Below are 12,566 nucleotides of genomic sequence, written 5' to 3' on the forward strand. Positions count from 1 at the left end.
TCAGAGGGGATTAAAGATAATTGGACGCAAAGCGCGAATTTCAACCTCCATTAGCACGTTCTCCTCCCTAAGGCAGGCAGGCAGGCAAGCAAACTGCCTCCAAGTACTGGAAGTTAGACAGGTCCAGGCTTAAATCGTTCATGCGACCGACCAAGTAAAATTTCAGACACTTGCAAGGTAGAAACTTGCAGAGAGAAAATTTGCATCACCAGATAAAAGAGGGCTTTCCGGATTCCTCCTATGAAGATAGCCCAAATTCTATATTCAACCTCGTCGCAAGTTTTCAAACTTTGATCAACCAAAGTCCTTTTCCCCTTCTCCCCAAAACCCTACACACCAAGTTCTATCCCGTTACCACACACTCATGCAGGCAACGCTGTTCTATGTTCTTGAAAACCATTTACCCAACATAGTCAACGACGTAAACTGATGAACAAGATGAAGAAGGAAGGGCAAAACAAATCCACAGCAAACATTAACACCAATGGAAACTGAGTGTCTAAAATAATCTCCAATCCTACACCAGGTTTCATAGCTAAACATGCAAACCAGTCTAAGAAGCGATACAAAGTCTAACCAAACCGAGCAAATTTTCAGCACTCCATCAAAAACATATGGTGCCTCTGAAAAGGCATACGTCAAGGCTCCTGCACTCCAACATCTCTCGTTCAAGCCACACACCCTTACGAGACAAGGTTATCATTCAAGGATAGACCAGCCAGCTGATCCACCGGGCTGTTAGCCTGCTGCTGAGAAACGCTCCTCAGGACATCCATTGCCTCCTCCACTTTCGCCTTCAGTGCATCTGGTGACTCGAGCAGATGCAAAACCTCAGTCTGATCCATTTCCAGAAGCATGCCAGTCACTTTGGCCGCATTATCATGCTCCAGCTGATCCACCAATGGGTACAAATTTTCACCCAGCATCTGAGTGATAGATCAAAGAAAGCACAGGTTGCAACTTCAGACTCGAGTATTGAGGGAAGATAAACCTTTTCACTGCAAAGAGATTTGACTTACTGTTCTCTGCTGTTCGGGTGAAGAATTTGCAAGCGCTGTAGCCAGCGCTGTGATGGGCATGGGTTGTGCAACCGAAGGCTCCCGCAAAGCCATGTCACCCATGCCATAAGGAACAGGAAACATGCCTCCAGAACCTGGCATTTGGACTTCCTGTAAATTGCGACCAGGTGGGTACCGATACATGCGTCCTCTTGGGAGCATCTAGTACATGAAACAGAACAGATATTTATGACCAGATGATAACCCGGCTTGGAAAACACAATGTTTATGTTCACTCTCAACCAACCTGCTGCTGCATCAATGGCACAGGCTGCTGATTTTGTTGCACAGGACCTGCTCCCCGTCGTCCTCCAGGACGTTGACCCTGTTGACCCTGTTGGACAAGGGGAATGAAATAATTGGGCATGGGAGCCCCACCAGGTCTCATCCCTGGAACAAGTTGCTGCTGATAACCAAATCCAGCCTAGAGAGTACATGAGATCAATAACGTCGAAATTGTATCGCGAATTCATAAACTATACCACAAGCCACATCGACTCTCACCCGAACATATCTGCTACTATTCCAGCAACTATCTCAAATAATGCCCAAAAAAACAAACAGATGACCTTCAATAAAGCTCAGAGGCCAGCATGTGATGAATTGTTATCACATCAAATACACCAAACACATACCTTTGGCTTGAACCACGGAGGGAGAAGTTTGTAAAACAACGTTATCAAGTCTAATTAGAATAGTAGAGAGAACATTTATATACACTTTGAAAATGATAATACACCGCATTGTAAGTTGATGTGACAATATAACAAATGTTGTTTGAGCCGAATAGGTTGACTTGGCAATACATATGTGCTTTATTCAAAGTTTAATAGATCCAGGATACAGGTAACTTGGGCCCGGAATTTAATCGAATCATAAGATACAAAGTGAGAGTTAACAGATATTGAAGACTGTGCATGGCAAATGTGTAAAAGCGCACACTTTTGTGGGCAAAAATAAACTCCATCCGAATAGCACACAAGACACCTTATTCAACAAATACAAAAGGCCAAATGAAAGGGCCACAGAAATAAAGCTACGTAATTGGCACAAAAGTGATAGCAAGAATCATTCGAGAAAGATAAGATTATAAAAGAAAAGATACTTACCATTTAACCAATCAGTGACAAGATGAACGACATTTATTCAGGACAAAAGAAAGAACCAGATTAGCGAACATCACCACATTGACTTGTGAAGAAATTGATACTTACTTGTGGAGGGATGATGGCAGGAGGACCTTGCCCGTACAAAAATTGTTGCCCCAAACCTGGAGCACCAGGAGGATACATAGGCATTCGAGGCCCGACAGATGGTGCCATAGCAACGGGTCTCATCTGAGAGAACTGCGCCTGAAGATGAAAAAAACAGAAATCAGAATAACTTTCTCAGGATGGATTGGTTATACTTCAACTAGGATTGAGCGTTGGATGAAACCGACCTGGACCGAGAACCAGTTCGGTTCCCAGTTCCAAGGCCGGAATTTTTCCACCCAAGAACAGGTTTAAACCGATTCCAAACAGGTTCAACTGGTTCTAAACTGATTTTGAAGGCTCTTTAGGGGGAAAAAAATACTTCTGCAAAAATCAAGATTCGAACTTTGATATCAACATGAACAAAATGGTGCAATTTCAATAGCTTTACGATAAGAATTAGGTTCTTCCACATAAAACATATAATGGACACATTCGAGTTGAACAAGGAATCGGATGGGAACTCGCCAGTTGAGGAACTAGGAGCCACACAATCAGCTCCTCAATCTAGGCCAAGAAGTGACCAAGACCCGCTAACTAGTCATATTTCCAGCAATTGAATGCCAGGAGACAAGTGACAATAGTAGTTACACGTTAAATGTTGATTTCCAAAGGAAAGAGGGAAAGTCATGGAACAACTGACATCTTGAATTGATATCCTCTTTCGATTTTCAATTAATGACCTTGACAGGATACTTTTGCAAAATGTTCAAACTATAAAAAGCTCCTAATGAATGAAGAACCCAAGTTGATTCATCAAAACCTAAAATTTATTTGTATGTACAAGCATTGTCAGATAAGGAGACACCGAGAATAATATCTTCCCACCTTGAGTCTAAAAGTAATTATTTGAATTGAATAACTGAAACTGAACCTATGAATTGTGAAGCCACCACTATGACAAAGGTAGCCAAACAACATAAAGCACGTGAAAAGCCAGACAACAGATAAAACGGGCAATGAGGAAGGAAAATCGACCAAGGCTGTGAAAACCAACCAGGATATCATTCTTCCTGCAATATGCCACCACAGATATTTACCTGCAATCTAGCTCTTCTCTCTTCTTTCCTTTGGGCAAGTGCAACATACAGTGGTTTGCTGACAACTATCTTATTAGCCATACCAGCAAGCTGTAATACACAAAGGACATGATACTTCCCAGATGCATATTGCGCCAGTAAAATACAATGTCAAAGACACCAACAATTTTAGGACTTACAGCTCGAGATGCTTCATCAGGAGATGAGAATGCCACAAATCCAGAGCCCCTGCTAATTCCATTTGGATCACGCATAACCTGTACAACCACATGGAATAAGATAATTTATAGGCTCCCCACTGAAAAATTAGACGAAGGACAAAGGAATTGTTACAATTCGTAGATACACTACTTACTAACCTTACAAGAAGTAATTGTTCCAAACTCAGAGAACAATTCCTTGAGTTTCTCATCATCGATGCTATCATCGAGATTCTTAACATAGAGATTCACACCTTGATATTTGTCAACTGTTTCTTTCATGGTCTGCTCAAAACGTGATTTCAGATCGAGCTCCCTTTCAGACTTTTTTTGGGCTCTTCCAACATACCATTCCTTCTCATCAATCTTCTTACCATTCAAAGAGTCAACTGCTTTGGCAGCGTCATCTGCATTTTCAAAATTGACAAATCCAAAACACTTTGATTTTCCATCTCCATCTTTCATTACTACAGCACTAGTTATGGGCCCATACTCGCCAAATGTCCTCTTCAAATCCTCATCTGTAGTCGATTCTGATAAGTTTTTCACATATACATTGTTGAATTTTGTCCTGTTAAGAGCAGTATCCCGTTCTTGCTTGCGGAGAAAGTGTCCAACATAAACTTGCTTATCATTGATAAGCATTCCATTTAACTTATCTATTGCCTTTTGAGCCGATTCTTCATCATCAAATTGAACGAAACCATAACCCTTTGACAGGCCTTGACCATCAGTGGCCACTTTGCAGGAAAGAATGTTGCCAAATGAAGAAAAAGTATCGTGCAGTGCTTTGTGGTCAATCGTCTTGTCCAGATTCTAAACATCCCAGGAAAAATGAAAACATTAATGTTTAGAAAAAAAGAATAGGAGCAATATTAAATTGAGCCACTAGACAAACTAGTCGTATGCTCCCATTAAACATCCATCACCTCATTTAATACATTTAGAGAGAAGAAATATCGAGGTCAGCCAATTTAAGGGGGAAAGTTCCGAAAGGTGTACTAAAGTAAATAGTAGTACCTTGATAAATATGTTTGCAGTCCCACTCTTGCGGATGGTAGGATCCCTATGGGAATACATAATACGAATGGGCTTGGTATTCAATGGAGTGAAGTTCAGTACATCCAAGGCCCTTGCCGCTGCATTTTTGTGGATCAGGTCAACATAGATATACATGTGAACTTTTCAAGAAAAGCACAAGAATGTGTGCATACAAGCATAACTGTTAGCAGGGAGATAAAGCATGGCAAAGAGATCAAAGACCAGGGGATAAATGTAGTGATACAGGCACAGAAATAATGACTACCGAAGCTAGCCAAAGCTGCAGAACTAACGCTGTGAAAAAGAAAGCGGCTTTTACTGGAAAAGACTTTGTGATTGATAAGACAAGAATGTCAAATACAAGCTGACAGCCTAAAAACTGCACTAAGGAACAAGTTCAAGGAGAACTCTTCCTCGGCAGTTCAGAGAGCAGCACAATTCAGAAATAAGGGTTTTAACAAGTTGCCTTCACAAGATCAGTTGCCACATTTCCTTCTTCTCCAAGGACACAAACTCTCCCATTACGAACTTCAAGGAAAAATTTCAGTCATTTTTAAAAGTAGAGTGACAGGTGGAGCATCATGTCACTCTCAATCTAGCGTTTTGACAAAATGATCGTGCATTACCAGGATAAAACTATGTTCTAGAAGTCACACGACAACTCCAAATTGGCCTACTTCACCACAGGGGCAGTTCCATAAGATGGCTTCTCATATTATATTGTGGCTAATAAAAGTAGAAGAACAGGACAGACAAAAAAAGATGACACCCGACAGAGATCGTGAATGAGTTTCATGACCACATCATTTGCATGAAACTCCACGCGGCCCCTCCCAAGGCAATCCTCGCATCTTTACCCAATCAGATAACTCTTAATCACATTTACAAACTGAGGGTTAAAATGACCGTTCTCTGCCAAATGCAATTGCAAATCGTAACATTTACATTGCTTAATACGCGTTGAACAGTGTGCGTTAGCAAAATACCAACCAAGACAGCAGCAATTGACACTCAGTCTCATTCAGCATCCGCACCAAAGCACGCGATCGATTAGGCAAAAAGATAATTGAATTTGAATATACTCCAGTGTAGACAAACTGACCATCCTGAGGATTGCTATAGTTGACATAGCCATAACCCAGAGATCGGCGAGTGCTCAGGTCCCGGCAAACCCTCACTGAGACGACCTGGCCGACCTGGTTGAACAGATCGTAGAGCTGGGAGTCGTTGACAGTGAAGTCCAGATCCCCGACGTACAGCGAGGTCGAGAGATACGGGCTGGCGCCCCCGGCGCCGGCCACCGGAACGCCGTTGGGGCCACCGATCGCCCCCGCGGGCGCAGCAACAGCAGCAGCCTGATGTTGCACCTGAATCTGCGCCATTACTGGTCCAATCGCAAAGAGGAAAACCCTAACCCCTAACTCTCTCACAAAACTGTTGCTTTCCTCTTCCCGAAAGAATAGAAGATCCCTCTCCTTCAGGTCGAACAAATAATCCCCTAAATCTGAAGCCTAAAACAGTATAGCCTGACCTGACTATAAAACCGTGAACTTTCCTGTGATATTTTTTTTTTAGTGCTTTCTTCGAAACAAGATAGACGACGAGCAGATAAAACTGAAGATAGGATCGATCGCCGGAGAAACCAGGCGGAGGCCAGACCGGACGGCGAGAGCGACGACGAAGAAGATAAAAAAACAATGATGGAGGGTTTTTTTCGTTTTTTTGGGGGGTGGGAGGGCAGAACCAACTGCACCGCACCGGCTCACAGGGGGCTGTGGAGCTTATATACCATCGGAGGCCACAGAGGGAGCTTCAGCAAACCCTAGCTTTGGGCCTGTCAGAGTCGGAGATGGATTGTGGACCGTTGGATCGATCTGTTTGCTGCGTAAGCGCGGGGCCCACGTGGCAGTTTCTACGGCTAACGGAACCGCTAGGACAAGTGTGATTCCAGAGAGAAAGGGAAAATGTTGATGGGGTTTGGTGCGGTCGGGTCAATAGGACACGTGAGGCCACGTGGCAGCCCGGCAGCTCCCCGCGGCGCCGGGCCCCGGAGGTTGTCCACGAGCCGAGCTAATAGCTAGCGTGGAAAAGTCGTTGCTCTTCCGTTCGGCGCGACGCCATCTCTAAAACGAGCGAAGATGTGGAGAGGCAAAAAGAAAATCGGGTACGAGAAATCAAGGAAATCGAGAATTAATGCATTTAATTAAACGAAGGAGTTTAACTCATGCTTAGAAAAAAAGGGGAAAAATAAGATGTATTAAAGTTTTGTTTATTTCGCATAAAATAAAATAAAAATTGAAAAATAGGTTGTATCATTTGTAAAATAAATAAAATATATATATATTTTTATCATCCACGAGAAAATTTAGATGCAAATTTTTATCCATAAAGAAAATATTTTTTGTTGACTAATTATTATAACAAATACAAATAATTATTTTTTTGAAAAATATTTTTTAATTTATTTTTTTTCACGAAAATGACGTAGCTTAAAACTAATCGAGAAAGATTATTTCCACGGATTTTCACTGAATACACAAAATATGATAGCTGATTTCTATATTTGCGTGGTGTTTTTTTTTTTTTTCTGTTCAATTTGGTTATTTGCTTATTACGGTTTCCATGAAATGCTAAACTTGTTTTTGTTTAGAAAATAAATATCTGTCTCTTCTCCACGAGTGTTCTTATTGCAACTTATTCATCGGTTGCCGCTCGTGCCATCGAAGGCTTACTTCCTTGGTGAGCTTTTTAAGTTCTTGTTTGATTGGTCACGTATTTGATACCTTGATCCACATAATTCAAAATTGAATTTTAAAGGGTTCGACTAATGTAAATGAAGCTTCGGATTTGACCTATAAAAATCCAAAACCGATACTTCTATAACAAATTTACTCCAAGATTGATTTTCATCTCAAACACAATTTCAAACCGATGCCTTGATTTAGATAATACCTCATGTGAACAGTTATGCAATATCCCCGCTAAAAATACTTTAACACACGAGACAGACGATCGTAAGACCGATTTGACACGGAATATGATGGATCATGTGCGAAAAATTCACATGCATTCAAACATATGCATTTTAACTCGATATTGCACGGGAACGGTAGATTTGGAGTCGGGGCGAGGGGACGTGTCACCCTACGACGCTTGGAGGTCTCGGCATAGTTGAGTAACATCCCCACGACCATATTTATAAGTCTCTATTAGTTGCTCGGACTGTGTTTTATATTAACACATTTTGACTGCACAACTTGTATATATGGCAGGCTGCCCTGCCATACTAGATCATTCAGAAAATGTTGGCTCAAAATCGTCAGTTTGTAAATGTGATTAAGTTTCTTCATAGTAGCGATTAGGGGTGGGCTAAAGAAAAGATGACATACTGGATCGGCCTGCCCAAGTTGGCTCAAAATTTTTCGGGCTCTACTAGGCCCGCGTCGGTCCACATGGGCTAAATATATGTTTTAAGTTCAAACTAGTCTGACAGGAGAAATAACACACCCTTGTTGTCGGGCTCTGATAGGCGCATCCATGGTGGCTAGCAGCGAACGGGCGGTGGGGAGGTAGACTTGGGTTGAGAATTTGGGTGGGTTAGTAGAGTTGCGATGTGGAAAGTGCACTTTTAAGAGTCGAAGATGTAAGTGCTAAAGTTAGAGAAAATTCACAACACATTTTCACGCGAAAAAAGAAAAAAGAGGAGCATGGAATTCAATTTCCAGCCTCTATCTCCGACCGAACCGAAATGGCTAATCCCATTCGCTCCGCGCAAAATGGCCTTGCCTCGGTTTAGGCTGACAAGCATCGGGCCGGACCAGAATTTCAACAAAAGCCCGCCGAGCCCCACCGGCGCTTACCCCTAGCTAGCAGCGATTGGAGTTAAAGTTAGTTAATACTCTCGTAAGTCATCACATAGCGTGGTTTGCATAGATTAGATTTAAAAAGATAGACAGGTGGCAGACTCTCGATGGAGAATATAATGCTGCTAATGTGGTTTTTCCTCGAACGTTTCGATAAAAGATTTTTAAGAAAATACGCGCGGACCGTCCAATGATGCGGAGCATATGTCTCTTAAGAATAATCTCTCCAATCAAAGCAAGTAGCTTTAGATGGGGCGCTCCGGTTTCTTGGCGTTTCCTCGTGTCACGCCGGTGACCGTAGATGGTGACGTGGCGGCGCACGTGGCCACGTCTCCGCCGTCCTTCCGGACTCCAGCAAACCAGACGTCGAAAGTGGGATTCCTATGTTAAAGAACCCCCCCAATAATGTTCGGCTCGGTATTTATTCCGGTTAAACAGCAGCCGTCGCATATGTTTTACTTTATTTCACACTTCACTTTGCTCGACCGACACACAATAAATATATCTACGTGGCACAGATGATGGAATTTAAAATTACCTCTACAAATGGTAAATTAGGTCAAGAGTTAGGGTTAGGCGACATGACCACCGCCTGCCGTCGCAGTCCCGCTCCTCCACCAGCTTGTCTCCATCAGCGTCGTATTCTCTCTTCTCTCTCTCTCTATCTTTCTGTGTTCGTATGTGCAAATGTCATGTTTCTGTGTTCGTTTATCCGAACGGACAAAGGGGTACTCACGGATCGAGATCGAAGGAGAGCCGGAGTCACAGAAGCGTGGGACGAGTGCGACACGCCGCGACGAGGACGTAAGTGATGGAGAAGGTGAAGATGAAGACAGTATTAAGGATTTCTCTTGTACATAATCACAAGTATGAAATATCTTCCGAATCAAAGAATGAATCCAGCACCATTCACTTGTCCCGTTGGGTTAAAACGCGGCTCACTATACATGTAACTGTGTTACCACTCGCTATCTCATGTGTCGGCCACGTTATACTTCACTCGGATTGCGACGCTCGAGTTGAAAAGTAAAACACATCTCTATTTACAGAACTAGCATGCTTTTTCCTTACGATGGACAAACTATAGTAACTTGGACGGCCCCGTCTATGATTTCTTTTTTCTTCTTCTTCTATCATTTTGTGGTGCGCCGACCCAAAATAAAGAAACTAGTAAAGAGAGGAGGAAGGCAAAGGCAATAATAATTATTCACCTCCCCTCACCTCCAGCAGACGAAGCTTTAACGTAATATCCCACCACCGTCCTCCTCCTCCTCCTCCATGACGGCGACAACCTCCCTCGTTCTGGACCAGTCTCTCTCTCTCTCTCTCTCTCTCTCTCTCTCTCTCTCTCTATAGACATCTACTGTTCCATTGCTTTTGTGGTGTCCAAAGGAACATCGTAAGTAACGGCTCCTGGTGGCTAACTCCACCTTATCTCCTTATCTACTTTTGTTTTCTTCTTTATAGGCCAGTCTCCACCAGAGCTGGCCCAGAAGAGCAAAAGGAGAGAGTAGGTCCATCCTCGTCCCCCAGAAAAACAGAAACAGACAATTGAATGGCCATGACCCAGTAGACTCGTCTCTCTTTTACCCTTCTTGATTGCGTCTGTGTATTGTTAAACCCTAAGGGAAAAAAAATAAAAGAGAGCACAGACGATATGATCTTAATTGCCTTCTGTATATTTCGAGCGCCAGAGATGTATTTCATATTTGTCATCTCTCTATCAAAAGAAATGGAGAAACTTCATCAGGGCCAAGTCTTTTTCCCCCCTTGTTCAGTTGATCAATCGGCGCGTGGAAACTAAGAAAAGAAAAAGATCAAAACTCGGTTACCCACCACTACAAACTACAGCAAAACGGAAAAAAACTTCAAAGCAAAAAAAAAAAAAATTCAGATAAAGCTAGATGATAATTATATGGGCGATCCTTCGCTTTAATTCAATCTCCGTCCGAGTTCTCCGATTTTGGGTACTCGTTCAAGTCTGGCTTCTCCGTGTTCACTTGGCTCGAGTTCGACTCCGGGGCGTGGAGCTGGGCCGCGGCTGCCTGGAGGGCGTCGACCCGGGCCCCGACCTCAGTGGCCTTCTTGCGTATGGAGGCAGCAGACAGGTCCCGCGGCTCTTCGTCCTCCTGGAAGAGGAGCTCGGGGAAGTTGAGCCGGGCCGAGGGGCCACGGAGGTAGAACACCGCGGTGTCATAGGCGCGGGCTGCAGCGACCGGGGTGGTGTAGGAGCCGAGCCAGATCCGGGACCGCTTGTTCGGCTCGCGGATCTCCGCCACCCACTTCCCCCACTTCCTCATCCTAATTCCCCTGAACGGCTTCTCGGCTTGTTGGCGATTGTGATGATGTTGCTGTCCCTGCTTGCGCTTCTCCGCGGTTGTTCCCGTCGCTGTTGGGGTCGGTGTTGCAGTAAAAAACTCACCCTCCTCCATGGTTGATGATGGGGGCCTTCTTCTTCCCCTTCCTTGTTAAGCTCAGGAACTACAGAAACTCGGAACAGAGGAGCAAAAAAACAAAAAAAAAGTACTTTCACTCATGGGGATATTCTCAAACTCGAATGTTCCCAGAAAACGCTTACCGCATGAAAACCCTGGTTTGCCTTTCATTGGAGGATATAAATACGAAATTCTAGAGAGAGAGAGAGAGAGAGAGAGAGAGAGAGAGAAGGAGGGAGTTTACGACTTGGCTGGGAGTCTGTCGTCCGGGGACGGCTGCCACGTTGATTTTCCCTTTAAGATAATCCAAACCTGGCCGACATAATCCATCGCTCCCATCTCCTCTTTCCGTTTTTTTTTTTTTGTCTGTGTGATTAGGTTTTGGTAAATTGGGTAATGATTCGTTGGAAGCTTGGTTATCGATTTAATCGCTAACAGCACTACGACGGGGTCGCGTGTACATTTGAATGATCAGCATTTAGCACCTCTCGCTAGGGCAAAAAATTGTCTTCATAGACAAGTCCGAGAAAAGATTTAGGCACAAGTTTATTAGAAGTTCTAAAGCTTATAACGAATGTGTACTTAAATCCTAAAGCTTTCAAACAATGAAATCAAATCATAAAACTTGTCAAATTGGTTCGATCAAATCATTTCATCAACTCTATCCAACTAGCCTAACAAAAAATACCGACGTGTCTTATTTTATTACTTTCTGAATACACATGGCGATGATGTAGTATCCACCAAGTGCCACGTCGGGAAAATTGTTAATCCAATACAAATTTAATAAGATTAAAAAACAAATTCAATGATGGCTTAGCCAAGCCCTCGCTGGTGGCCATAGCCAGTTGCGTGGGCCATTCCGATACCCAACAAGGACCTGTTGACCTAAATTTGGGGCTGGACGCCATCCTTGCCCTAGATCTAAGTGAGGATCATCGGCCCTAGCCGTAGATCTGGGCCAACAGGCTCAACGAGGGTCGCCAAGCTTCGTGAAGGCCCAGGCAACCTCCGTCAGCCATTCCCAACGGCTGTGGCGGTGGCCACTAGCGAGGCCTTGCCCAAGCCATCAATGAGTTTGTGTTTTTTGGCTTGAGTTTGCTTCTTCTTTTTTTTTAGCTTTTTCATTTTTTAATATAATATAATTTGAATTTGTTTTTTAAATTTTTTTTCTTTCCTGGCACTTGATAGACACCACACCATTGACACATTATCTTTAAGTTTTAAGATTTTCAGTGCACTCATTTTAAAAATTAACTACTCCATAAACAGGTTCAAGTCTCCACATTATCTTCAAGTTTAGGAGAAGCTTCACACATGAAATTATTTCAAGGCCTGAAACACCGATTGGATATCGAAATATTGAGGTTTTCGCGTACGAAACCTAAAGAGCAGCCAGAAATTTAAGCAAGATCTTAATTTATTAGGATGCTTAGACGTTATAAAAATAACTAATGAAGTTCATTGGGATTGGTTCGGCTCCACGTAATAATTTTTCTGAAGCTTCTAAATCTAATGATTCGACAAGTAAGAAGATTTATCGTATTTTTTCTATTCTGTCAATAGACCGAATTGAGCTGCGGACGGTATCTTCCTCAATTCCTGTCGGCCATTATTTTCAAATTGCGCGGCATATAATACGACATATAATACGGCATTGCTCATGTTTGTTTTCA

At 43.0% G+C, this 12,566-nt stretch overlaps 2 protein-coding genes and 1 long non-coding RNA gene across 3 annotated transcripts in view; 1 reads left to right on the top strand and 2 right to left on the bottom strand.

Annotated features, from left to right (window-relative positions):
- Positions 1–454: 454 nt before the first annotated feature.
- On the bottom strand, positions 455–6,369 carry LOC115746262 (polyadenylate-binding protein 2-like). Its single transcript, XM_030681967.2, has 9 exons — positions 5,695–6,369; positions 4,572–4,690; positions 3,711–4,367; positions 3,531–3,608; positions 3,352–3,441; positions 2,273–2,410; positions 1,306–1,482; positions 1,020–1,220; positions 455–926 (listed from the first exon to the last, which is right to left on the bottom strand). Exons 1-9 carry the CDS (start codon positions 5,972–5,974, stop codon positions 684–686), a joined length of 1,983 nt encoding a protein of 660 aa, XP_030537827.1. The 5' UTR covers positions 5,975–6,369; the 3' UTR covers positions 455–683.
- A 3,582-nt stretch (positions 6,370–9,951) lies between these two features.
- The window catches only part of LOC125313889, a 28,466-nt gene continuing 25,851 nt past the window's right edge, over positions 9,952–12,566 (top strand). The window contains exon 1 of the long non-coding RNA XR_007197586.1: positions 9,952–9,965. This is a non-coding gene — a long non-coding RNA (uncharacterized LOC125313889). The remainder of the gene's footprint in view (positions 9,966–12,566) is intronic.
- Positions 10,114–11,193, bottom strand: LOC115746269 (ethylene-responsive transcription factor RAP2-1-like). The gene has a single exon (XM_030681976.2). The coding sequence runs from the start codon at positions 10,885–10,887 to the stop codon at positions 10,393–10,395; it is 495 nt and encodes a 164-aa protein (XP_030537836.1). The 5' UTR covers positions 10,888–11,193; the 3' UTR covers positions 10,114–10,392.

Source organism: Rhodamnia argentea, chromosome 2, assembly GCF_020921035.1.
Source record: "Rhodamnia argentea isolate NSW1041297 chromosome 2, ASM2092103v1, whole genome shotgun sequence".
Taxonomy (NCBI): Eukaryota; Viridiplantae; Streptophyta; class Magnoliopsida; order Myrtales; family Myrtaceae; genus Rhodamnia; species Rhodamnia argentea.

Coding starts and splice junctions, on each gene's coding strand:
- LOC115746262 (XM_030681967.2), bottom strand. CDS start 5,974: ATGGCGCAGATTCAGGTGCAACATCAGGCTGCTGCTGTTGCTGCGCCC. Junction 3,442..3,530: donor CTGATGAAGCATCTCGAGCT/GTAAGTCCTAAA, acceptor TGTGTATTACAG/CTTGCTGGTATGGCTAATAA. Junction 2,411..3,351: donor AGAGAAGAGCTAGATTGCAG/GTAAATATCTGT, acceptor TTTCATCTTCAG/GCGCAGTTCTCTCAGATGAG.
- LOC115746269 (XM_030681976.2), bottom strand. CDS start 10,887: ATGGAGGAGGGTGAGTTTTTTACTGCAACACCGACCCCAACAGCGACG.